Source organism: Ctenopharyngodon idella, chromosome 5, assembly GCF_019924925.1.
Source record: "Ctenopharyngodon idella isolate HZGC_01 chromosome 5, HZGC01, whole genome shotgun sequence".
Lineage (NCBI taxonomy): Eukaryota > Metazoa > Chordata > Actinopteri > Cypriniformes > Xenocyprididae > Ctenopharyngodon > Ctenopharyngodon idella.
Genome location: NC_067224.1, coordinates 44466857 through 44491526, shown reverse-complemented (window position 1 = coordinate 44491526; position 24670 = coordinate 44466857). Strand labels below are relative to the sequence as shown.

General features: G+C 37.5%; 2 protein-coding genes across 4 annotated transcripts; one reads left to right on the top strand and one right to left on the bottom strand.

Annotated features, from left to right (window-relative positions):
- Positions 1 to 817: 817 nt before the first annotated feature.
- zgc:153704 (Lipocalin-like) lies at positions 818 to 4126 on the top strand. 2 transcript variants are annotated; one of them, XM_051893064.1, is made up of 6 exons: positions 818 to 999; positions 1112 to 1251; positions 1349 to 1428; positions 1503 to 1616; positions 3747 to 3848; positions 3928 to 4126. In XM_051893064.1, the coding sequence occupies exons 1-6, from the start codon at positions 826 to 828 to the stop codon at positions 3939 to 3941; spliced, it is 624 nt and encodes a 207-aa protein (XP_051749024.1). In that variant the 5' UTR covers positions 818 to 825; the 3' UTR covers positions 3942 to 4126. The 2 variants fall into 2 exon arrangements, with proteins under 2 accessions (XP_051749024.1, XP_051749023.1); XM_051893063.1 differs by lacking the exon at positions 3928 to 4126 and having other exon boundaries at positions 3747 to 3868.
- Positions 4127 to 5106: 980 nt separating this feature from the next.
- LOC127512274 (zinc finger Y-chromosomal protein 1) lies at positions 5107 to 24336 on the bottom strand. Of its 2 annotated transcripts, none has more exons than XM_051893046.1 (8): positions 24179 to 24336; positions 23072 to 23168; positions 21189 to 21533; positions 20173 to 20322; positions 16524 to 16643; positions 15786 to 15920; positions 13669 to 13806; positions 5107 to 11118 (listed from the first exon to the last, which is right to left on the bottom strand). In XM_051893046.1, exons 2-8 carry the CDS (start codon positions 23136 to 23138, stop codon positions 9812 to 9814), a joined length of 2262 nt encoding a protein of 753 aa, XP_051749006.1. In that variant the 5' UTR covers positions 23139 to 23168; positions 24179 to 24336; the 3' UTR covers positions 5107 to 9811. The 2 variants fall into 2 exon arrangements, with proteins under 2 accessions (XP_051749006.1, XP_051749007.1); XM_051893047.1 differs by lacking the exon at positions 24179 to 24336 and adding an exon at positions 23757 to 23904.
- Between the last annotated feature and the right edge of the window lie 334 nt (positions 24337 to 24670).

The following is a 24670-nucleotide window of genomic DNA, read 5'->3' as shown; positions in this document are numbered from 1 at the left end:
TAAATATATTTCACTATTTGCACTATTTCTAGGTGATTAAATGGAATTCATGTAACTGAGTGTCACTGATCATGTGACTCTCTGCACAGAAGGTCGGACATTCTTCTACTGAAGCTCAAGATGCTTTGTCACATCCCAAATTATGCTGGAGAACCTGATCGTCAGGTTTTTTTTTTTTTTTTTTTTTTTGGTTTTTTTTGCAAAAAACAAAATAAGATTTTCAATAGTAATCTCTAACTTTTAGACCCCACTGTATGTATATTTCTACATATATTTTTCTGCAGAATCTAATGAAACCCCTCTAATCCAGATCAACTGAGCCTGTCTTAACATGTTGGAGTTTTAGGGGACGGGGCTGTGTGTGTGTGTGTGTGTGTATGTAGCCTCTGGTTAAGAAAGAAAGTAGCACACCCCCTTGCAAACCTCTGAGCCAACTGTTGTATAACAAAGCTGTTAAACGAGAGGGGCCCTAAACCCAACATTATTTGTGTGTGTGTGTGTGTGTGTGTGTGTGTGTGTGTGTGTGTGTGTGTGTGTGTGTGTGATGAAAAATGAGAACTCAATGGATGACTTTGAGATTTATATGTGTGTGCTGAGTATTCGGGAAGCTTTGTGTATGTGGGTTTACATATCTGTACTTTGGAGACAAATAATAATAACAGTGAACTTGATATAAAAGGGTATGAGCACACTTAGATGTGTGTGTTAAGTACTATATGTTGAAGTGCGTTCTGGTGTGTGTGTGTGTGTGTGTGTGTGTGTGTGTGTGTGTGTGTGTGTAAGGGGCGTGTGTTTATGTAACGGGGGGCTGCGCTATATAAGAGCATGTCGTGGGACTCCGCTCAGAGTTCACCCCTCGAGGCCCAGATTCCCACACACTCTGGACTGAGCTCTGCAGTAGTCATGCCAACCACCGTGCTGGGATTGTTGGGAGTTTTGCTCTGTGCCCTTGCCGTTAGTTCTGGTGTCACGCCACAGCCCGACTTCGACATCAAAGGGGTAAGACTACACAGATTTGTAATGATGCAGGGACACCTACCATATTTAGAGACTAGAATATCCTTTAGAAAATGTTAAAATCTGCTTGTTGATGTGTGTGTCCTTCATATAGGTGGCTGGGAAATGGTACCTGATTGGTTTTGCCACCAATGCCGAGTGGTTTGTCGCTCGTAAGGCGAACATGAAGATGGGAGTCGCCATGCTGACACCGACTGATGAAGGAGATCTGAAGATGGCATATTCCAGTCTCAAGTAAGATAAACTGATCACTAAAAATAAGAAACTATGAATGAAACTTTCCCATGTTGCATAATGCAAGATTTTACCCATTTGTCCTCTGTCTTTCCAGTCCTGATGGCACATGCTGGAAGATGTACCATCTCGCTCAAAAGTCTGATTTTCCTGGAATATTCAGCTTCCGCAGTGAACGTAAGAAAGATATGATCACCTAGACATGAAATACAGTATAGTGGTTTAAATGTAAAATTATGTTTTTTCCACAGGCTGGGAGACTGACAATAAAATGTGTATTGTTGATGTTAAGTATGATGAATATGCTTTGATCCACACTGTCAAGACCAAGGCTGACTCCACTACAGTGCTCGACAAACTTTACGGTAACAGCACCAGCACCAACACACCTTAAAATTAATTTGAATTGGTAGCAGGCTGTGAATTCAGACTGGTTCACTTGATGTTTGCACCTGGTCTGGTTCAGCTTTGTTTTACATGGAAATGGGGCTTTTCACACTGCACTTAACCCCGGGTTATAGATCTTACGGATTTGTGAACAGCTCGTTTTTTTTAATCTTCCCGGTCTACTGACATTTGTTGACATCCGCTTCAAACATTACAATGCTCATGATAACTTTCGTTAACAATAATTAAATCCACTTCACCAGTTAATTAATAGAAATATACCGAGCTACCGCAAAAACGGAAGTTCAGACAAAATTCTAAAGATGGCTGCGCTCGCTCCTTTTTACATTTCCGGGTTTCTCAGAAGTGGAAGTCGTCATAGTTGGGTAAACTTTTATAGCGGTTAATGAGAGATTTCGTTAAATATATTTTTTGTGTTTCCATTTGCAAAAATAGCAACAGAAAAACTCCACAATAGTGTTTTCATAACTTTCAAAAACAGGGGGAAAATAGAGAGCGATTGATAACGGCAGTCAGAAGAGAGAAAGAGAAATTTTTACCGTCACTTCCATAGCCCTCACAGCAGCGTTAACAAGTTTTTTTTTTGTAATTTTTTTTTTTTTTTTTTTTTTAAATGAAAGTATAAAAAACTTTGCAGGATTTACGATATTGATGACCGTTAAAACGCGTCATCACAGTCTGAGGGGGAAAATGTCAGACAGCGACGGAAAACGCGTCTTGGAGTGAAGAACAGACCGTTTCATTCTTACCTTTACAGTCCGAAAAGTCCATTCAGGAAAAAAAAAAAAAAAAAGAAGAAGAAAAAAAAACTTGATAGTAGTACAGTCTACAAAGTGTAATATGAGAACGCGCATATTGCCAGTGCAGGTCGCTTGCCGCGTTCGTCCAATCAAATGACACTGACAAAGCAAATATGCAAATGCCCAGCAAGCAATAGCCGCCATTTCACCGTAACCCACTTCTAGACAGCCTTAAATTTGGTTACATGTAGTTTTTGACAAAATAACTGGCGAGATGTATGATATTCCTTTATGTAAGCAAAGTCAACAGTGATTACAAGGTGTTTGGTTTCATTTCTTTGACATGTTCTATGCTATTTGTAGCCCACTTATAGTCAAAACTGACTTATTGTAGTTTTTGGCCAGACAGCGCATGAGATTGTTGATATCTCATCATGTTCGCAATGTCAGTAATATCCACGTGATGTGTCATTTCATGATTTAGCTATTAAACGGCTACTAGACGGCTTTTAAACACAAAATTGCTTGAAGGGTAAGGACGTTAACCCAGGGTTTAAGAATGCACAGTGTGAAACATCAGCGTATGAATACCTACGATAATTGTTAACACTGGGTTAAGTAGCAGTGTGAAACGGGGAGCAAGATAACGGGGTTATAATGACCCAGGGTTAGCTATTTCAAGTGTGAAAAGCCCTTCTGATAGGCTACTGGTATAATTCTGTTTGAACAAATTATGAGATGCACATCGTTGTAACTCATGTGATGATTTACAGTAGTCTAGTCTGCAAAAGCAAAAAGTAGGCAAGTTCCTGAACCATTGTGCCTTGAGCAACACTTGCAGTAAACATGAAATCCCAACTGACTCTTTTTGCTTCCTCGTTCCGTTAATTTGGTAGAAATGCAATAATCTGTTTTTAACTCTAAAATGACTTTCTGGTAACACTTTAAAATAAGATCCCAGTAGTTAGTTAATGCATTAACTAAGAATGAGCACTACATTTGTTACAGGCCTATTTCTTATCTTTGTTAACATTAGTTAATAAAAATACAACTGTTCTTTGTTCATGTTATCTCAAGTATAACTTGATTTTACTAATGTATTAGTAAATATTGAAATTAACATGAACTAGTGTTAACTAATGTTAATCAGTGAAACCTTAATCTTATTCCTCTCTGATACATCATGTTACGGAAGTAAATGGATTGTGAATGCATTTCTAATCTAAAATCTAAATGTGTAATCTGTACTGTAAAAAGCATAAGCTCAAATAATATTATTTACCAAAGTTTGCATTGATTCTGGTTTTAGTCAGAATTGTTTCAGTGTGCTTGTACTGTTTTTTGCAGGCCGAACACCCGACCTGAGCCAGGATGTCTTGGACAAGTTCACTGCGTTTTCTCTGGAGCAAGGTGTTCTGCTGGAGAACATCGCCATCCTGCCTAAAAATGGTAAAACGGCATGTGTGTAGAAAGCAAGTAACTGATTAATAACCTCTTCAGACCTGACCTGAACATCTTTTCTCTATAGACGAGTGCCCTTGATGAGCTGATTTGAAGATCCTCTCTGGCCCCTGAATCCTGATTTACTCATTACTGTAGTGAAACATTTAAAGTGCCCTCTAGTGTTAAGCTCTCAGTATCAGTCCTTTTTACCCTCTTAAAGTTCTTTTATTCATTTCCTATCATTTCTTCATGAGTTTGGACCAATAAAATCTTTTGTGAATCTCTGTTATGTGGCATTTGTGTTGTTGGTTTTTTTTTGTATTTATACTGTAGTAGATCATAAGACTATACACTCTTAAAAAAATTTTATTGGCATTGATGGTTCCATAAAGAATCTTTAAAAGGGACCTATTATGTAAAATTCACTTTTATATGGTGTTAGAACATAAATGTGTCAGCAGTGTGTGTACACAACCACCCTATAATGATAAAAATCCCATAATCAATTCCCATAAATCATAAGCAGTGTCTCAGAACAAGTCGTTTGCAGATTCTGGAAAAGTGACGTCACTTTGCACAGGCCTCACAAATGTCTGTGCAAATCATTTCACTCCAGACTGCTTTGTGAATGCAAAGGGACAGTACAACCCCAAAAGGCAAAAGGTCTGTGCAAAAAGGCTATTTGTTTACTGTTATTTGTACGGGGGTAATAATAAGAACTGGATACATTTTGACTGCTTTTCCTTTACTATCTGCTCCAACTCATACATGTCTGCATAAATGAAAAAAAAAAGAGCTTCTTATATTCATATCATTTTTTTTGGTAACATTATTTTTTAACATTATTCATAAAATGGGTTTCATCATACATCAGGGTTATTATAGTTAAAACCATAAAAAAACTTGAAATAAAAATCTAGCTACATTTTTCTCTTTTTTTTATTTATTTAGTTTTTGATGTACTAAAATAAACTGAAATAAAAATAAAACTTTAAAATAAAAAAAATGAACAGAATATATACATATATGTTTTAAGATTAAGAAGCAATTTCAGTCAGGTGTGTCCAAAATATTTGACTGGTACCATATTCATATTAACGCACATAAATAATAAATCTTATGGACTTCACCGTAAATTGCTTTGGCTAAAAGCTTCTGCCACATGAATAAATGTAAATGGGAACACTCACTGTATCCTATTCCAAGCATTTACAAAAAGACCTCAAAAAACTTAGACAACCACATTTCCATAATGAACAGAGAATGCAGGAAAATACTTTGCCTTTTATTTCCTTTTTTATCATTTTTAAACAAATGTGAAGATACATCCATGACAACACAAAGTTCTGAACTCCTCTTTCCAAAGTGTTTACATCTACACTCTCTCTTTACAGATCTGTGTACAAAACAATAAGTTATAGTCCCATAGATTCCTACTTACATTTAACTATACAACAAAGTTTAAACGGTGACCAAATAAATATCTGCAGTATAAAAATGATCACAGGGAGAGGAAGAGGCCCGGGAACGTTAAGAGGAAGTGCTTCGGTCAGCGAACGAGGCGACCGATTCCCTTCCCGACCAATGGCATCGTTTGAGTGAGACGGACGCGTGGCCCTCATTGCTAATGGTGCTGTTCGGACACAAACAGAGGCTGTTTCAGTGCTTTGAGGTCAAGTTCCTTTGGAAACCTCTAGCCAATCACATGCAAAGCTGGATATGACATCATCCATCACAGGTTAGTGGAATTTTGACCCAAATTGATTCAATTAAAGTTACATACGAACACAAAACGGCGCATTTCCAACATGATTAGCCTTGTCGATTCCAGTTTTTAGTTTGGTAACTTGCACAGTAAAGGATGCCAGCTTGAGTGAGGTCTGACGTCGACTATTAAGACAATTAGTGGGTATTAGGAGGCTAAACTGTGTGTATTTGCATTGACCGTACATGAACACAGCCAAACAGTACCATCACTATGAAGTCGCCAAGACGAGATGGTCACCATAACGGTCACTCAAGGGTTAAAGGTGAGAGGTTATTGGCAACGGCAAACATATCAGATGCACTGCTTTGAGAATGAACCAGAAAACTCTGCTAACACACAATCATACACACATACACACAGAGATATGATCATATTTTTGTAGTTAGGCTTTTTAAATAAAACTCATACTGCACGCTGTGTACACTGATGAGATACGCTTGGCCTGATATGGTCAAATAGGGTCATAAAAAAATGCTTTTGCGAGACATGATTGGCAAACTGAAACTAATATAGTGTACGTTTAGAGTTCATATGGCTGAATCTCTCAAAAAATAAAAAAATACACCAAAATTCTCAGGTCAAATTTCACCCCAAAAACAAGAGATAAAAATAATAAATTATATTTTGAATCTATTTGGACCATTAAGTTTTGAATTGTGACACTGAAAATTATTTATGTATTTTTTTTATTTTATTTCTTTTATATAACAGTGAAAATGTAATTACCAATGCTTGTATTGCAGTACATTTTTTAAATTTTATTCTTTATATTACAGTATCGAAAACACAATTTCAGCATGAACAGGTGCTATTATTAATTCTTATTTAATTCCAATTAATTTTTCAGTGGTGATATATATATATATGCACTGCAATACAATGATTTGCATTTAAATTAGCATAAAAGTCAAACAAAAAAATACTACCATTATGTTATTGTTTATCTCTCTTGATTTTTGGGTTAAATATGACCCTGACATGACAATTACCCATTTAGTCAACACGTTTAGTAAGTTCTGTGGTCCCATACATCCAAGTGAAATGCATTTAATCAACTTACAACATCAGAAAACACTTAACTTTGCATGATTAAAATATGTCCTCTGTTACCAATAATTCAAGCTTTCTTAAAATGAAAGAGACTAAAGGGAGTATCTGGTCTCACATACCCAAAATGCATTGCTGCAGCGTCATAGAACTAATTCTACGAATGTCCTGACGTGGGTTCAGCGCACACTCAAAATGACCTACAATGATAGGAAAGTGAAGGTAGAGAACGGAGTTTAAAACAACTTTGTTCAGGAGGTGGATGGACTTGCTCCAGCAAGTTAAACCTAAATTAAAAAGAAACACAGCAGAAGACAACTAGTTCTGGATACACCTTAAAGGAATAGTTTAAAGATGCACCAATAAAAAAAGAATTATGTTATATATTCCAAGTCTTCTGATTTCTAAGAAACAGAGCAAAAGTCAAAGGGATAGTTCACAAAAAAAATGTAAATTCTGTCATCATTTACTCACCCCCAAGTTTTTCCAAACCTGTACGAATTTCTTTCTTCTTCACAAAAGATGATATTTTGAAGAATGTCGGTAACCAAACAGTTTCTGGATCTCACTGACTTCCATTGTATTTTTTTCTATACTATGGAAGTCAGTGAGGACCAGCAACTGTTACCCATATTCTTCAAAATATCTTTATGTTCAACAGAAGAAAGAAATTCACAGGTTTTTTGGTGAACTCTCTCTTTAATTCACATGAAAGCCTTGATTTTTAGCAAATACTGACTTGCCATTGTTGTATGGCCTTTGAGTCATATGAACTACTATTATGGTGTTTTTTGGTCTTTTTATGAGCTTACCCTTGGTCACTATAATGAAAACAGCAGCTTAGAGGGAAAAAAAAACGACATGCATGTGAGTAAATGACTTTTTCACTTTTAGGGTGAACTATTCCTTTCAAACATATTAGTCATTACAGATGTTGTTGTATGAGTCTTCAGCAGATCAGAGGTTTTGAGAGACCAGACATTCCCTATTACCCTGTCCTGATCATAATAACATTGCAAAATAAGACTGTTTTTAGTGCCTATGGTACCTTTCCAACATTTTTCTGATCATTAAAAACATTTCCTGGTGTCATCTGACCACGTCCATGTTTTAAAACAGCTATAAAGCAGATGGACATGCTAGTAAAGTGCAAGACTGAGTGAGATATCCATTGCATGGTCCTATATATTTAAAAAGCATTTCAGAGAGTTTATTCGCTCAGAGGATTTTAGTTATGAGTGAATGCAACACTCAAAAATGCTTCAGGAATATGAACCTGATTTCAGAGGCTGGATGTACATATTAGTTTCATCTGTTAAGGTACAAAATCAAACATAAAACATCTAAAAATTAAAGGAATAGTCCACCCAAAACAAAAGAAAATGTCATGATTTACTCACCCTCATGTTGTATGCGCTTTTATTTCCTACAGTGGAGGGGAAAATTTCAGTGCATAACACCTTAAATTTGGGGTTGTCCTCACAAAAAAATATATCATGACTTCAGAAGATCTGCAATATAGTGCACAAGTCATGTGGACTACTATTTTCAGAGCATTTATGATAAGAAATGTTTAATATTTATAATACATTATTATAATGACAATTATAAATATAGCTGCAAGCAGCAATTACAGGGTCAAGCCAAATAAGGGAAGAAAAGGAAATACTTGTGGACATCTGTGATCATGAGGTTAGGATAAAGCTGTTTAAATTACATAAGTTAAAGCACTTATTACATAATAACATGGTTTATAACTTCTGAGCAGTAGGTGGCGCTATGACGAAACTTTGCATGCACCCTCAAGTCATGCCTGTGATGACACGTACCAAGTTTCGTGTCAACGCACAAAACTTTTTCAAAGATACAGCTGCATATCCATTTTGGCGTGCTCGCAGTCAAATTTGTTGACGCAGTATAAAACAGCGGTACTAGGTTTTGAATAAAATTCAATAGAATATGGCAAATGTGGTATCGTAGGTATCGGCATAAGCCAACAGATCTAATGATGTAAGTTAAATGACAATATGTTGAATTTTTCATGTTATAAGCATTTTCATAAATTTCATTATATCTCTTGGCCACTAGGGGGCGCTGACCTAAAACTTTACAGGTCCTCACAGAACATGGCCTCGATGAATCATACTGAGTTTTGTAACGATATGTTCATGCGTTCGTAAAACACAGCATTTTATGACAAAATTCAAAATGGCCGACGCCCAAAATGGCCGACCAAAGAAAATTGGATAACGTTCAACTCGGCATGCCTCATGATTTTAGGATGAGGCATTCAAAAGTTATAAACAAAATAGCCATTTTTCCTATCTTAGCACCAGTAGGTGGCACTGTGACGATACTGTGCATGTACCCTCAAGTCATGCCTGTAATGACATACCAAGTTTGGTGTCAATACACCAAATGACTGCGAAATTCGTTGGCACGCTATACGAGGACGAATTGGCCGATCAAAAATCTATTAATAGCATTTTGCCTGGATTGTGAATAGATGCTACATACCAAATTTCATGCAAATTGGAGAAACACTCTAGGAAGAGTTTGAAAAAGTAGTTTTTTCAGAAAAATTCAAAATGGCAGAAAAATGTTCATGATTGAAATGACATAGGGTGCATTCAAATAAGCATAAACCATGGAATCAGAGGAAAAAGAGGAAAATAATTTTGTTTCTAAGACGTACGCGTCAAAAGTTATGAGCATAAACATGAGTGAATTTTTGTGAACTGTTGGTGGCGCTAGAGGGTTTGAGGTAGAGACTCCAAATTTGCTATGGTAACATTTCAGACTGTCCTCTATCTGTGTGCCAAATTTCACCCCTTCGGGGCTTGACCCCTAATAATGTGTTTTATGAAATACTAAAACAATATAATAGTAGAAAGAAAGTCATGCAGGTATTAAACAACATGAGGGCGAGTAAATGATGACCCCTTAAATTTTTAGGGTGAACTGTTCCTTTAAGACTGCAGACCATGTGATCATTAAGCATAAAGCATGTTCATATGCACACTCTCGCATACAGACACAACACACACGCACTGCTATGCATGAGAGGTCTTTGTAAGAGGTTCCTAACATGAGGGATTTCGAATCAATGGTTGTTTAGTGTCTTTATGGAAGTGAGCGGAGGAAAAGGTGGTGCTCATTCTGCGGGCACCATGTCTTTATGGTGTCTCATAATGTGCTGGTTTTTCTCCGAAGGCCTCCGGAAGCCCTTCGAGCAGTACTGACAGCGGTGAGGATAGTCTTTAGTATGGATGGAAATAACGTGTCTTTTGAAGCCAGACGCGTCTCCCGTGCTGTAGTCGCAATACTGACACTGATACACCCGCCTTTCCCGCGGACCCTTGGCACCACCAGCTTTCTTTACAGTGGGCGCTGCTAATTGCGCCGCCCCTATAGTCCTCTTGGGGGCACTCTTTTCTGTGGGCGGGGCTTGCGGTGGTGGCGACTCCGAAGTGGGCGGAGTCGGTTGTTGTGGCGGTTGCTGCTGTTCCTTCGTGTGAACGGACAAGATGTGGCGGCTGAGTACGAACGGGTCGGCGATCTTGAAGTTGCAGTGGCGGCACTGGTGCAGTTTCTTGGCTTTGTGCGATGCAGAGTGTTTCTTAAGCTCGGATGGCCGGTGGAAGCCTTTCCCGCAGATGGCGCACTTGTGCGGGTAGTCTTTTGTGTGCACGGAAATGACGTGCCGTTTCAGATCACTGGAGTTGGAGCTGCGATGCTCGCAGTGGCTGCACTGGTGTCCGCGAGCGTCCTCGTGTGTTGCAGCGTGCTGCGCCAGCTCGTCCTCCTCGGCGAAGGTCTGGCCACAGCGCTCGCAGCGGAACGGCAGCTCGCGGCTGTGCTTTGTTTTCACGTGCGTCTTCAGGTTGGACGAGTCGGCCGATTTGTAATCGCAGTACAAGCACGAGTACGGCTTCTCGCCAGTGTGTGTGCGCATGTGTTTCTTTAGCTCCGATGGATGGCGGAAACCTTTGCCGCATTCCACGCAGATGTGCGGGAAGCTCTTACTGTGCACAGCCAGCAGGTGGCGATTGAGCAGCCCTTGCTCAGCAGTCTCGTAATCGCAAAACTTGCATTTGTGCGTCTTGGTCGCGGCGGCAGGAGGAAGCGGCGACGCAATGGCCGTGGGCGCTTTCTGTTCGCGGTGGTGGTGCTGGAGACGGTGCGAGAACAACGCCGCTTGCTGGTGGAACTCTTTACCGCAGGTTTCACATTCAAACGGCGCTTTGTTGCTGAGCGCGTGGACCTCCATGTGGTTGTGCAGACTGGCTTTTTTGTTGGTGGTAAAGTCGCAGTCCGTGCACTGGTACTTTTTGCGACTCAACACGTCCTGGTGATGGTTGCGAGTGTGTCGCTTCAGGAAGCCGCGGGATTTGAATTTCTTACCGCACAGCATGCAGGGGTAGACGGTCAGAGGCTGTCCATACGGACCGATGATAATCGCTGGTGAGAAATGAGAGATGACAGAAACAGACAGTGAGGGGCAGAAGGAAAATCAGTTTTGTAGCCAACAACCAATATAATGCAGATAGAAGTAAAACTATTTAAAGCATTTATATTAATTGAAATAAAAATCAAACAAAAATTAGAACTAAAATACATTTAAGTTGAAGAACTAAAATTACTAACTGGAAACTGTAAATAAATAAAAACTAAAACTGAACTAAAACTAAAATAAAAAATTAATTAGACATACATAGTTATATTTATAAAAATAAAAAAAATAAAAAAATAACAAAAATCACACATGAAAATTAAAACTGAAAATATATAAAAAAAAGTTATAACAATTCAACGATTGCAAATGAGACAAGAATTACTTAAATAAAATGACCATTTACTTTACACTATTTATTCAATTCCATCAGAAACATTTTTAAAAATGTTGTTGTCAATATTTTTGTCTGTTAGTTACAAATGGACTGTCAACATCAAGGTAAAAATTCATATACTCTTACAGAGGCAAAACATATAATTCCGCTTATGTAAAAATGTAAAACAGTTCTGCTGTGACTGGTCACATTTCTTTTAGATTTTCACCATCAGTCAAGATCATTTTAAATGGTCCCGCAGTGCAATAGATAAAAGTATAAACACCCCATGTAATCCATTACTAAATAACCTCAACAAACCTGAGTTTGTAATAAAAAAATAAAAACTCTTGGAAAAAAAAAAAAAAAAAAAAAAAAAAAAAAAAAGCTTTTTAAAGTATTTCAGCGCATCACACTGCAAGACATTTCAGGTGTTGAGCTATTTTGACACACTGTTAGACTCTCATATGCCGCATCCACACAAAATATTTATTAATTTATTTATGAATAATATTTATTGACAATAATGCAGGAAGATTTTGAACTTTACTAAGAGGGCTAAAACTTAAGTGTTAATTGGGGAAACAGACAGTTAATGGTTGATAACACTGATAATCTGATAATGTGTGAGGTTAGTGGTCATTCCACTCATCAGTTTCTACTGATAAAATTAACACTATACATTGATAAGGTTAAGTAAAGCACAATACTCATTATACTTGTAAAATTAGTTTAACAGACTGTAAATCTAAAATTCGCTAACACTTTACAATAAGGTTCACTAATAATATGAATAATAATAATATGAACACATAATAATATGAACTAATAATGAACTGCATTTCTACAGCATTTATTAATCTTTGTAAATTTCAAAATTTACTAATAAATTATTAAAATCAAGCGTTGTATTTGTTAACAATAGTTAACGCACTATGAACTAACATGAACAAACAATGAACAGCTGTATTTTTATTAACTAACGTTAACAAAAATTAACCAATACAGTAACAAATGTATTGCTCATGGTTAGTTCATGTTAGTTAATACATTAATCTTAACAAATTAACCTTATTGTAAAGTGTTACCACAAATTCAACACAAATAAGATGCTTGAACACATGTAAGATCCAGACAGGTGAAAGAGAATATTTTTGTAAGTTGGATTCATAAAGACTTCACATGTTTCTGAAAAATGATTCAGTGATAAGATACATTTTTAACAGTAATTTGTTGCCACCTAGTGGCATAACAATGCAATCGATACAGTCTTTATTTGAAGCACTTTCAAAAGGTGTTTTATTCTGTTTTGATCGGTAACAGACATCAGCGTTTATATCTGAATAAACTTTTGTATACTTCTGTGATAATTGGAATATTTGTATATTTGTGCATCTCTCTCTCTGCATTGATATCTGACGTATACGAGTAGCGCGAGGGCTTTTCAGTGCATTCATTGCTATAATATTCATGAGGTGAGATGTCTCTATTAAAGGACTTCGCCCACCCATCACACCAGAACCGTTTTCGGAACCGAAATGTAGAAATTTTGCACAGTTCCGGTACTTTTCAAAAAACACTACTGGTTTTCGGTTCTTAACCCTATCAGCCACTTAAAAAAAAAAACTAAAAAAAAAAAACTGTTGACTACTAATCAGAGTCATAATAAGGATGTCAAAATGACTGAAAAACTACATTTGAATTTTTTACCCAATACTGGGAATTTAAAAAACAATTTCAGTTAGGGGAAAAAAGCTTGTCTCTTGAGGCCACAAGAGGGCGCAATGAGCAAAATATTAATGAAGCGGCGGCAATTTTAATGAACGTCTTGCTTACAGTTTTGATGTAACCAAGATATTCTCTGCATCGAGCTGCTCTATTTCCGCAATGTTTTGAATGAACAATGCCGCAGCCCAGCGTCAAGTGGGTTCAAATGGATAGGCTAAGAAAAATATTAAAACAACGCTTTCATCATTTCATCTCGTGCACCACTTATAAAGCTGACTATCGCCCACCTAAAATTCGAATGCACCGTTTTTGCAAATATTTGAAATTTTAATTTTAATTTGACAGCCCTAAATCATTAAAAAAAAAAAAGAGAAAAAAAACGTAGCACTTTCAAAGCAATTCTACAGAATCTAAGATCGATTAACCAGTTAGTAGCAGGTGAGTGTGTTAATACCTGTTTGGACCTGTCGGGGTTCAGCTCGTCTCTTGTTCTTGCCGTGTTGCCGGTTGAGTTTGTCCAGTGCATCCGACTCGTCAATGTGCAGTAACGCGCTTGCAGCACCGTTACGGTTCTCACAGCCCTCATCCGCACCTGCTTATGACAGACACATGATCGTATTCAAAAATGATTTATGATTAGGGAAGAGACTGATAAAACATTAAACCAAATAAATACACAATTATAATCATATATGAGTTGTCTACATTCCTCAAGCAGTTTTCTGGTATTTTCCATAAACGTGTATATCTATTATCGCAATGATTAGCACAAGTAGACATTAGCATCACATATAAGTATATTTCTGTCTCATATGGTGATCAGAATCCCCATCGGATCACAAGGAAGTTATTTAAAGCATGTGGGGAATGAGCAGCGGTATTGACCATCTCCTGACTCAGGTAAACACCGCCTCTGTTCATGTCCACTCCTCAAGCCCCAGTTGGTCCGCTTTGGACCAAGGTATTCGGTGGGCCAAAAAACCCTGGCTGTTGGCCCAGAGGAAACCCCGATGAGGCCCGATCAAGCCCCGGAAGTGACAGTGGAAACGCGATTGGCCCTGGCACACACTAGCACGCTCGCCTTTGGCCCGACAGTAGAAACACAGCTAATGTCTCCATCACAGTCTCCTCTACATTGACACAGAGCTGTGCACTTTAAGGAGGCTTTTTTGTATTGCAGCCACAACTTAGGGTGGACTAGCTTGCCTGTGGAAGTGTTGACCACAATGGTCTCCAATCGCTTGTGTCCATCCAACCCCAGACTGAGATGGCGTATTTGGTGCCACCTCAAGTGCCCAACAGTGTCCTCCTTGGTACACTGCTCTTTTGAGGTGCTGCACCAGTGCATCCTTAGATGAGGGGATTTGTTCCATTCCTCTTCCTTTCTTTTTCAACAAAGCAAGATGAGCTTGATCGATGTTGAGTTGGCAATCATAGAGGAGAATTGTAAAGTGGTTCCTCTTGAATGCTTTTTGTACCCTTTGACAGGGCACTGAAGGCCTCTGTTGTCATGCCTTCACTGGCTGTGACACAGCATCTACATTTGCAACCAGGGCCAAGAAGACAGCAGTGGATACCTGGAATGCAGATGACATGACAACAGAGGCCAAATCCCCCCAACTGGGACTGGGGTTGGTTGAACCCAAGCATTTGGAGACCATTGTGGTCAACTCTTCCACAGCCAAGCCAGACCATCCTTGAACTCTTAAGCTGTGGCTGCAAGAAAGGCTGCCGGTCGGCACTGTGAATTTAAAAAAAGCTTCCTTAAAGTGCACAGCTCTGTGTCAATGTGGAGGACACTGTGAAGAAGACTGAAGAATAGGTTCAACAACAAAACAAACAAACGTGTTTCTAAAATAGATTTTTTGAAGTAAATCTTTGTGTCTGGAAATCTTTTTATGGCATGTTGCTAAAGTCATATTGAATATTCTACTCTTTACACTGTATTATCAGGGTTAATGAACAAAAGCTTTTGAAACTCTACACATGCAAAAGACATGATATTATAAATTCTAGCTTAGGTTCTCAGATACTGTGATTTCCTTCTCACGTCACTGAATTCAACATTAACTATTCACCTGAACAGTTTATGATGTTTTATATGGTATTATTGTAATCCTTGACCATCAAAACATAAGGGTAGACATCGAAGTGAACATTTCACCTCAAATTTAGCACATATCACCTGGACTATAGAAGAAACATCCTAACGAATGCAAGATCACAACTTTATATCAGTCAACCACTATCAAAGATGACATGAGAGCACAGCAAACGTATGTTTCCGCAACGCAGTTTCTAGATCAAGATATACCAACTGACAGGGTTCCCTGTATAGCTTACAGCATTGGTTGAGATCTGTATCTGATATATATCCAAACGAATCTATATCAAATCGAGAACTAAACAAATCATGAAATTTGAGTACACGCCCAGCCCTACATTTCATAATTCCTGTGTGCATGTATTGTGTTGTTTGTAGTCAATAGACACTAGCTTAAGTTCCCGTTATACTACATGATCTCGGTTTGTAGTGTCAGTAAAATGAGGAAGCGATTTGCGCGCCCTGACCGTATGCAGCTGCCCACGCAACAGGCATGAAGTCCTTGCTCAGGGCGGTGCCGTCATACGGCCTGTCATGAGGCACCGGCTCCTCGCCTCCAACCACCACCTCCATGTACACCTCATCAGAGAGCTTAGACCCTCCTGCACACAAAAACACAAGAAACCAATGCTCAGACAGACAGAACTAAACAAAAACACTCAATAACAGTGTCTAAAATTAAATAATGATGTTGGCGATGACATCATCCACATAAGTAGTATGTTTCATGGCATCCTTCAAATCACAGAGTTTTATCTTTGAAAATGTGTCATTGCGTTTTGTAGCTTAGTAAATCAGGAGTACGTTTGGGACAATAATAACCAATTTTTCAAAAACGCATCCCCCTCAATGTCCACCACGGTTATGGCGCTGGTTCGACATGTTCCCAGAAAGTTACATAATTTAAAATTTGCAGCACAGAAAGAACAAAGCGCTTTGAGCAGAAACTAAGTGGCTATTTGAGCTTTTTTTGTATCAAGCAAACATGTTAAGTAGGGAGACGGGTGGCATAACTAAAACCTTAAATCACAGTGTGAATAACTTTATATCACATTATACATTATGCCTAGACAACTAACTGAAATAAAACACAGTTAACATTATTTCAATTAACAATTTTTTTAATTTTTTTATTTTAGTGTTAGTTAATGATAACAACACCGGTAAAAACAGCTTCACATTATGAAACAGACAGAGTCGCTCACCATCAGTCTGTGTATGATGACCGTCTCCCACAGACATGTAGACCATCTTCTCTCTCAGCGGCCGAACCACAGGCTCAGCCAGAGCGACTGCCTCATTCTCACCGAGGTCCACTGTCTCTCCTGCATACACATAAAGCACCAGACAATCAGTCACCTATCTGGTGTAATTAAAATGAGACACAGAACAAAAATAAGGGCTTTTTTTTAGAGATGAACCAAAATTTATTTTTTATCAAAACAGTAACCAAAATTTGGGTAATTGAACTCTGTTTGCTGCTTTAACATTACTGTTTTATTCAGTGTTTTCAGCCCTCCAAAATTATTTTAGCTTTTTTGATGTATCGGACATTTATTTTCTGATTGCTGAAATTTGCATGACTAGGGCTAAGTCTGAAACTGTAAACAGGGCATGATTTGAGCGGAGAGCCATTTGTAGTGGTATCCGAAACCATAGTGGACGTTTTCAAATGCACTCATTCAATCTCATAATGCACATAAAATACAACTGATGTACATTCAATGGCTAGAGAATACCCATAATGCACTGAGAGTTGCGCACCAAATGAATTCCCACGTCTCGCCAGTCTGGCGCATCCATCTATCCATTTTCTAAACCGCTGGCCCAATGTGGGTACAGCGTAATATCATACAGGTATAAATTCCTTTTTAAAATGATTATTAAATTGTTTGATTAAGGTTTAAATATGCTAGTTTCCATGGCAGAGTTTAAGATAAATCTTTTCATTACTACTGGAGCTGCCAGTTTGCTAAGTTTCAAATAATTATTAAACAGCAAGCACAAACTACGCAAAAGCGACAGCCCTTCATTCACTCCTTCAAGTGGACTATATTAGTGAAGTAATGTAGGGAATGGTGAATGAGGGTATAGGGGGTGATTTTGAACACAGCTAAGATTTTTTCCCTCAAAAGAGCAGCCCGTAAAATAGAGCGCAGCTGGAAGAAAACAAAACTACAGGTATTTCGCATTTTGTGGAAGGACAGTGTTACTGCATACAGAAAGGCCTAAAAACTGATAGATCTGCTTGCTTTTCCACTCTCTTAGAAGAAAACAAACACAACCCTAGATATTTATTTGTTACAGTGGCTAAATTAATGAGAAATAAAGGTTCAACTTCAGATGTTTCCAAACAGCACAGCAGTAATGACTTCATGAATTTCTTTACTTATAAGATTGATACTATTAGAGAGAAAGTTATAACCGTGCAACCGTCTACTACAGTATTGCATCAGACATCATGCTATAAACCCCCTGAGGAACAATTCCATTTATTCTTTGCTATAGGGGAGAAAGAATTGTCTAAACTTTTTAAATCATCAAAATCAACAACATGTGTGTTAGACCCTATACCGACTAAGCTACTGAAAGATATGCTATCCGAGAGAACAAGTTAATTACAGACCGATCTCGAATCTCCCTTTTCTGTCAAAAATACTAGAAAAAGCAGCATCCTCACAACTATGTTTCTTTTTAGAAAGAAATGGTATCTGCGAGGATTTGCAGTCATGATTTAGACTGTACCATAGTACTGAGACTGCTCTCATTAGAGTTACAAATGATTTGCTCCTATCATCCAATCATGGATGTATCTTTCTTTTAGTGTTACTGGATCTTAATGCTGCATTTGATACAATCGACCACAACATTCTTTTGAATAGACTCGAAAATTACGCTGGCGCTGACATTAGTGGAACTGCATTGACATGGTTCAAATCATACTTGTCTGACGGTATCAATTTGTAGCAGTAAATGAAGAGATGTCATATCGATCATGAGTTCAGTATGGAGTACCACAAGGCTCAGTACTAGGACCATTGATTTTCACTCTGTACATGCTACCCTTTGGAGATATCATTAGGAAGCATGGCGTTAGTTTTCACTGTTACACTGATGATACTCAGCTCGATATTTCTTTGCACCCTGACGAAACATACCAATTCACAAAATTTACGGAATGCATAGTTGATATAAAAAAAATTGGATGGCTAGTAATTTCCTACTACTTAATTCTGAAAAAACAGAGGTTTTATTAGGAATTTACTGAACCAAAAATCTCCACATGTAATAAGCTAGAATACTGTCTTTTGACACTTGATGGCTGCTCTGTTAAGTCTTCGTTGCCAGTTAGGAACCTGGGTGTGCTCTTTAATACCAATCTTTCATTTGAAAGCCACATTTCAACCATCTGTAAAACCGCATTTTACATCTTAAAATATATCTAAATTATGACATATGCTCTCAAAGACAAATGCAGAACAGTTAGTTCATGCGTTCATGACCTCAAGGCTAGATTATTATAATGCTCTACTGGGTGGTTGCCCTGCACGCTTAATAAACAAACTCCAGCTGGTCCAAAACACAGCAGCTAGAGTTCTTACTAGAACCAGTAAGTATGACCATATTAGCCCGGTTCTGTCAACACTGCATTGGCTCCCTATTAAACACTACAAAAATCTTGTTAATTACTTACAAAGCACTGATTGGTAAACTCTTGAACAGTCTTCCTAGCCTTGTTTGGGAAGCAGATGCACTCTGTCAGTTTAAATCTAGACTAAGAACACATCTCTTTAACCTGGCATACACATAACACATTATCACATTTCTATTATTCATATCTGTTAAAGGATTGTCAGGTCAAACAGAACTGGGAACACTTCCCATAACACTCGATGTACTTGTTACATCGTGAGAAGAATGGCATCTACGCTAATGTTAGTCTCTCTGTTTATCCCGAGGTTACCGTAGTCAGCTGTATCCAGTCCATATCCAGATCAGATGGTGGACCTGCACCTAGACATGACCACAACGCAGCCCTGAATGTCAGCAGAGCTCCTGTCAACTAGACAATCCCCTGTGAAGGCCTCGTCGTCACGACAGCCATCGGTACAGATCCTCAGCAAAGACCACAAGAACCAGACAAGTCCTCTGCACAGACCTATCACCACCTTCGTCTCCATACTGGCGTGATGAATCCAATCTTCAAGCAAAAGGAACTGGATGACATATTTGAATGCTACCGATCCACAATCTGATTTCTGGCTTGTGATGCAGCCTGAATCATAATCACACCGTGTTCGTTCATTGACCAGAGGAGAACTGATCCGACTGAGCCTGGTGTTTTTTTCTCCATTCTGTCACCTGATGGAGTTTGGGTTTCTTGCCACTCGCCTCTGGCTTGCTTAGTTTGGGGACACTTAATATTCAATAATATTACCGATTTGACTGCATTGACACTATTGGATGAGAACTGAACTGAGCTACACGACGACATCACTGTTTTTCTGCAGAACCGCTTTATAGATTAAATGAACTAATTTAATAAGTATGACCTTTACAACAGAACTGAATCAACACTGAACTGACTTCAGCTGATCAATAACACTATTTTCTTTTTAGAGCTGCTGTACAGCCGAAATGAACTGTTTGCATCATTGAATCATCTTCCTGTTAGCTTTGAAACAATCTGTATTGTATATACTATATAAATAAAGGTGACTTGACAATAAAGTACTAAAATTACATAAAAAAGAAAACATAAAAATAAATGCTATTTCAAAATATTATCCAATACTATAATAGTATATAAATAATACAAAAATAACACTGGCTCAATCTCTTGTAGACACTCACCAAGGTCGTCCTCTCCCGAGTCTGCTTTAAAGATGTAAACTTTAATGACTTCCTGTCCGTCCTCGTCTTTCTCCACCTCCTGGTCATCTATCGCCCCCTCTACCGTCACCTCCTCTCCGTCTCCTGACACCATCTTACCTGCATCGTCCACTACAGGGAGGAAGAAAGACCAAAATTATGAACGGATCATTATCTTTATGATGATAATAAAGGGAAATGATACAAAACGAATCAAGTCAAGTTTGTCCAAACAAATCAGACAGAAACAAATGAACGAATAAATGAATGAATAAAGGAACAAACAACTGACCGAATAAATGAACAGATAAATTCTCAGCTAATGAACTAGTTAACCTACAGAATAAATTAATTAGACAGAAACAAATGAATGAATGAACAAAAAACTGACTGAATAAAAACAACAAATAAACTAGCATTTTAGTGAGTGAACGAACAAATGAGCGAGTTAACCAATAGAATAAATGAATTAGAAACAAATTAATGAATAAATGAACAAACAAACAAACAAACAACTGATTGAATAAATGAACAACAACATATAAACTAGCAACTGAGTGAACGAAACAAATGAGCAAATGAACTAGTTAACCAATAGAATAAATTAATTAGAAACAATGAATGAATAAATGAATGACAATGAACAATTGAATAAAATAACAATGAATAAACTGGAAACTAAGTGAGTGAACGAAAAAATGAGCGAAATAGCTAGTTAACCAATAGAATAAATGAATTAGACAAACAAATTCATGAATAAATGAACAAACAAACAACTGAATGAATAAATGAATAACGGCATATTAACTAGCAACTAAGTGAGTGAACAAACAAATGAGCGAATTAACTAGTTACCAATAGAATAAATGAATTAGTCAGAAACAAATAAACGAATAAATGAACAAACAAAAAACTGACTGAATAAATGAATATAAACTGGCAACTAAGTGAGTGAACGAACGACCTAATTAACCAACAGAATGAAGCAAGTGAATTACAGGAGATCATCAGGTAGTCTCCGCAGCTGTCCGAGTCGTGTTCTGGGTCCAGCCCGTCCTGCTCCCTCCCCTCCGCCACCAAAACATCCTCGGTCATCTCTGCCATGGCAACGCCATCCTCCTCTTCCTCCTCACCCTCCAGAGACATCACACAGGTCTCCACGGCAACGCCCTCGTCGTCATCGCAGTGTACGTACTCAGCAACCACGTCCTCCACTGCATCCTGGATCACGAGCTCGTCGGAGGAGAAGCCCTGCACGGACGCCCCCTCCCCCTCCACTTCAGACACCAGCACCGTCTCCTGCAGCTCCACCACATACTCCTCCTCTCCAGCACCTCCCTCATCTACAACACACACACACACACACACACACACACACTCGCTTAGTGCCTGCCAAAACTACTGCTGACATATTCAAATAAGTTTGATCACTAGTCCACAATTCATAATGACCAATTGAAATGGTTAACAACTGGTTACTAGAGTTCCCAAAAAATAAATAATTTAATATATTTATTTATTTATTTATTTATTTGACACAGTAATAAAAAACACAATATACATTATTGTAATAATAATAAATATTTCTAATTTTATATATATATATATATATATATATATATATAAATAAATGTATATTTATAATTATATAATTGAATTTGATTATACTTTAATACAATTTTTAATGTGCATTGTGGCATTTAATATATATTTTTAGTTTGAATAATAATTGTTATTCATAAATATTTAATACATATAAAAGCATGCTTACAATTATATATTTTTATCACAATTATTAATATATATATATATATATATATATAAGTTAATAATTATTATTATTTATAATTACATATATTTTATATATTTGTATCATAATTATATATTTTTTTGATTGAATTATATAAAAATATTTAATTATAATAACAATTAATTATGATGATATATTATAAAAACTATATAATATTAATGTAATAATATTTACAAAATATTTCTGTTGTGAGTTGTGGCATTTAATATATTTTAATAATCATAATTAAATATATATTTCATAAACATTACAAATAAATGTACATTTATAGTTGTATATCTTTAACTATAATTATATCATTTTTATTTAATTATGTGACAAATATTTTTATTATAATTATACCTAATTATACAAAATTATATTTTTTTTATATAATTATAAAAACGTATTATTAAATTCAAAAATATATTTAATACATTTTTTTTAATGTGCATTATGGCATTTAATATATATTTTTAATTTGAATAATTATTATTTATAATTGCATAAATATTTATTACATATAAATGCATATTTACAATTATATATTTTTTCATAATTATATATTTTTTTTAGTTTAATTAAATAAAATGATTTAATAATAATTAATTATAGTGATACATTATAAAAACTATATAATTAATTTAATAATATTAAAAAAATATTTCTGTAGCGAGGTTGTGGCATTTAATATATTTTTAATTTTAACAATCAATTAAATATATTATAAACATTACAAATAAATGTATATTTATAGTTGTACATCTTTAACTATATCTATATCATTTTTATTTAATTATATGAAAAATATTTTCTATTATAATTATACTTAATAATTATACAAAATTATAGATTTTTCTTAATTTTAAATCATTGCCATCATATTCATGTCACATATGTCATCGATATGCTAGTGTACTTCTAAAAGTTTACAAAATGTTTTCATACATATTTAAACGTTACATTTTTTTTCTTCTGTGCTCAAAAAATTTTATTTGTCCAATCAAATGATCTCTTGAATGAGAACGAGACAACATTAGCATTAAGCTATCATAACCTTAGAGAGGACAGACGTCATGGTTTGTTTATTACCTGAGCCATGCAGTATAATCTTTGGCTCTTGGGAACGGAGAGCAAGCCTTGTCACCTCCTCATCCATCGTCTTTATTCTTCATTGGCCACGGCACAACTAACACAACAACACATACAATTAATCTAAAATCTCTCCTAGAGATCATTTACATTTATTAATAACAAAATTACTCTCTCATAAAAAGTAAACACATAATGAAGCCAATATAGCGTTTGCTTTCTGGATGGGGGATCATAACAATGTGACAGGCTTCAAGAACTAGTTGTCATTTTGTAAACATACAATAGGTTTGAAACATATGTGAAGACAGACAGACATGCATGCTTGCAAGCAGATAGACAGATAAATATGGAGGCAGAATGACAGGCAGACTTACGAATATGACACTAATAAATATGAGCAGATAATTGACGGACATGCATGACCATTAAAATTGCAAATGACTGCGACAAGATGAATGCAACATACACATGAGCACCAATAAATGGTTGTGCATTAGGTTTGTTATATAAAATGAAGCAATACATTTTAAATACAACGCAAAATGCATTAAAAGCTTAATGCACGAGAGGAAACACTTGAAGCTTCATGCATTTGTAAAGAATGTGTGTAGCAGCGCGCGCCGAAGCTTTCCACCCCCCGCGCGCGAATAAAAGCAGTGAAGGTTTCCTCGTATTTCAGCACCTGAAACCGGACATAAACATGGCGCCTTGTTGTGACCATAATTTTCCCCCTTCCACTGAAAACAAAACCTGACTGCGCGCGCCATTTTGAGCCATAATACACCACGCTATTAATTCCCACGCATGCATATATGCGAGCACGCGCTCGCTGCTTTAAAACAAAGGGGCGTTTAGTGTTGCGCGCCTGTGCGTGCATGCAGGGGCATTTATAAACAATAACCCACCCCCAGTGAATAAGGCCTGAGTGCGGCCTGCGTAAGGCCCGGGGCCCGGCGGCCAATCCGAGGCCTCGCGTCTTCAGCCGCAACGCGCAACATAATGCAACAAAACGTGCAATAACAGCACATAAACCCGACCTGGGCGTGCAACGAGCTTGCGGGATAAAACCCGCGCGGTCTGAATAATCTGTACTGGCGCGCTTACCATAGATCAACGCGCGGGGCGGCCTCCAGATTTTCCCCGGGCAGGCAGGCCGTCGGATTCCCCCAGACTCGGGCAGGGCTGGATCGGGAGTTAGCGGGCGCTGGGCGGGCCGCGGAGTGCGCAGGGAGGGCGGAGCTCCAAAGACAGACGCGCTGCAGCCCGCAGCTTCGCCACAGCGCGACCCGCCGTCAGCGCGACACGTCACTGCGCAGAGCCGCAGGAAAATGCGGAAGGCCGATGACACCCATTTACCCTGCGAACGCGAAGCTAACAGTGAGCTGTCGCGCCAATTTCTCCTGCCAGTGCATAAGCATCTTCTTAACTCGCTGTTTAACCTTCACTGACCGAAGGAAGCATAGTAAAGATGTATGTTTTCATTGTTTTGGCCCTTAAAAGTGAACAGCGGTTGGGTCATTCCATGCACTGCGTTTCCACTTCACGTCTTAATATATTAGATGAAATCATATCAGTTAATTCATAACAATATCACAA

What these genes read in the sequence shown, in the direction of transcription:
- zgc:153704 (XM_051893063.1), top strand. Translation starts at nt 826, where the DNA reads ATGTCGTGGGACTCCGCTCAGAGTTCACCCCTCGAGGCCCAGATTCCC. An exon ending in ATTCAGCTTCCGCAGTGAAC is followed by an intron (nt 1,429 to 1,502) that starts GTAAGAAAGATA and finishes TTTTTTCCACAG; the next exon opens with GCTGGGAGACTGACAATAAA. An exon ending in AGTGCTCGACAAACTTTACG is followed by an intron (nt 1,617 to 3,746) that starts GTAACAGCACCA and finishes TGTTTTTTGCAG; the next exon opens with GCCGAACACCCGACCTGAGC.
- LOC127512274 (XM_051893046.1), bottom strand. Translation starts at nt 23,138, where the DNA reads ATGGATGAGGAGGTGACAAGGCTTGCTCTCCGTTCCCAAGAGCCAAAG. An exon ending in GATTATACTGCATGGCTCAG is followed by an intron (nt 21,534 to 23,071) that starts GTAATAAACAAA and finishes TGTGTGTTGTAG; the next exon opens with ATGAGGGAGGTGCTGGAGAG. An exon ending in TGCGTGGGCAGCTGCATACG is followed by an intron (nt 13,807 to 15,785) that starts GTCAGGGCGCGC and finishes TGTCATAAGCAG; the next exon opens with GTGCGGATGAGGGCTGTGAG.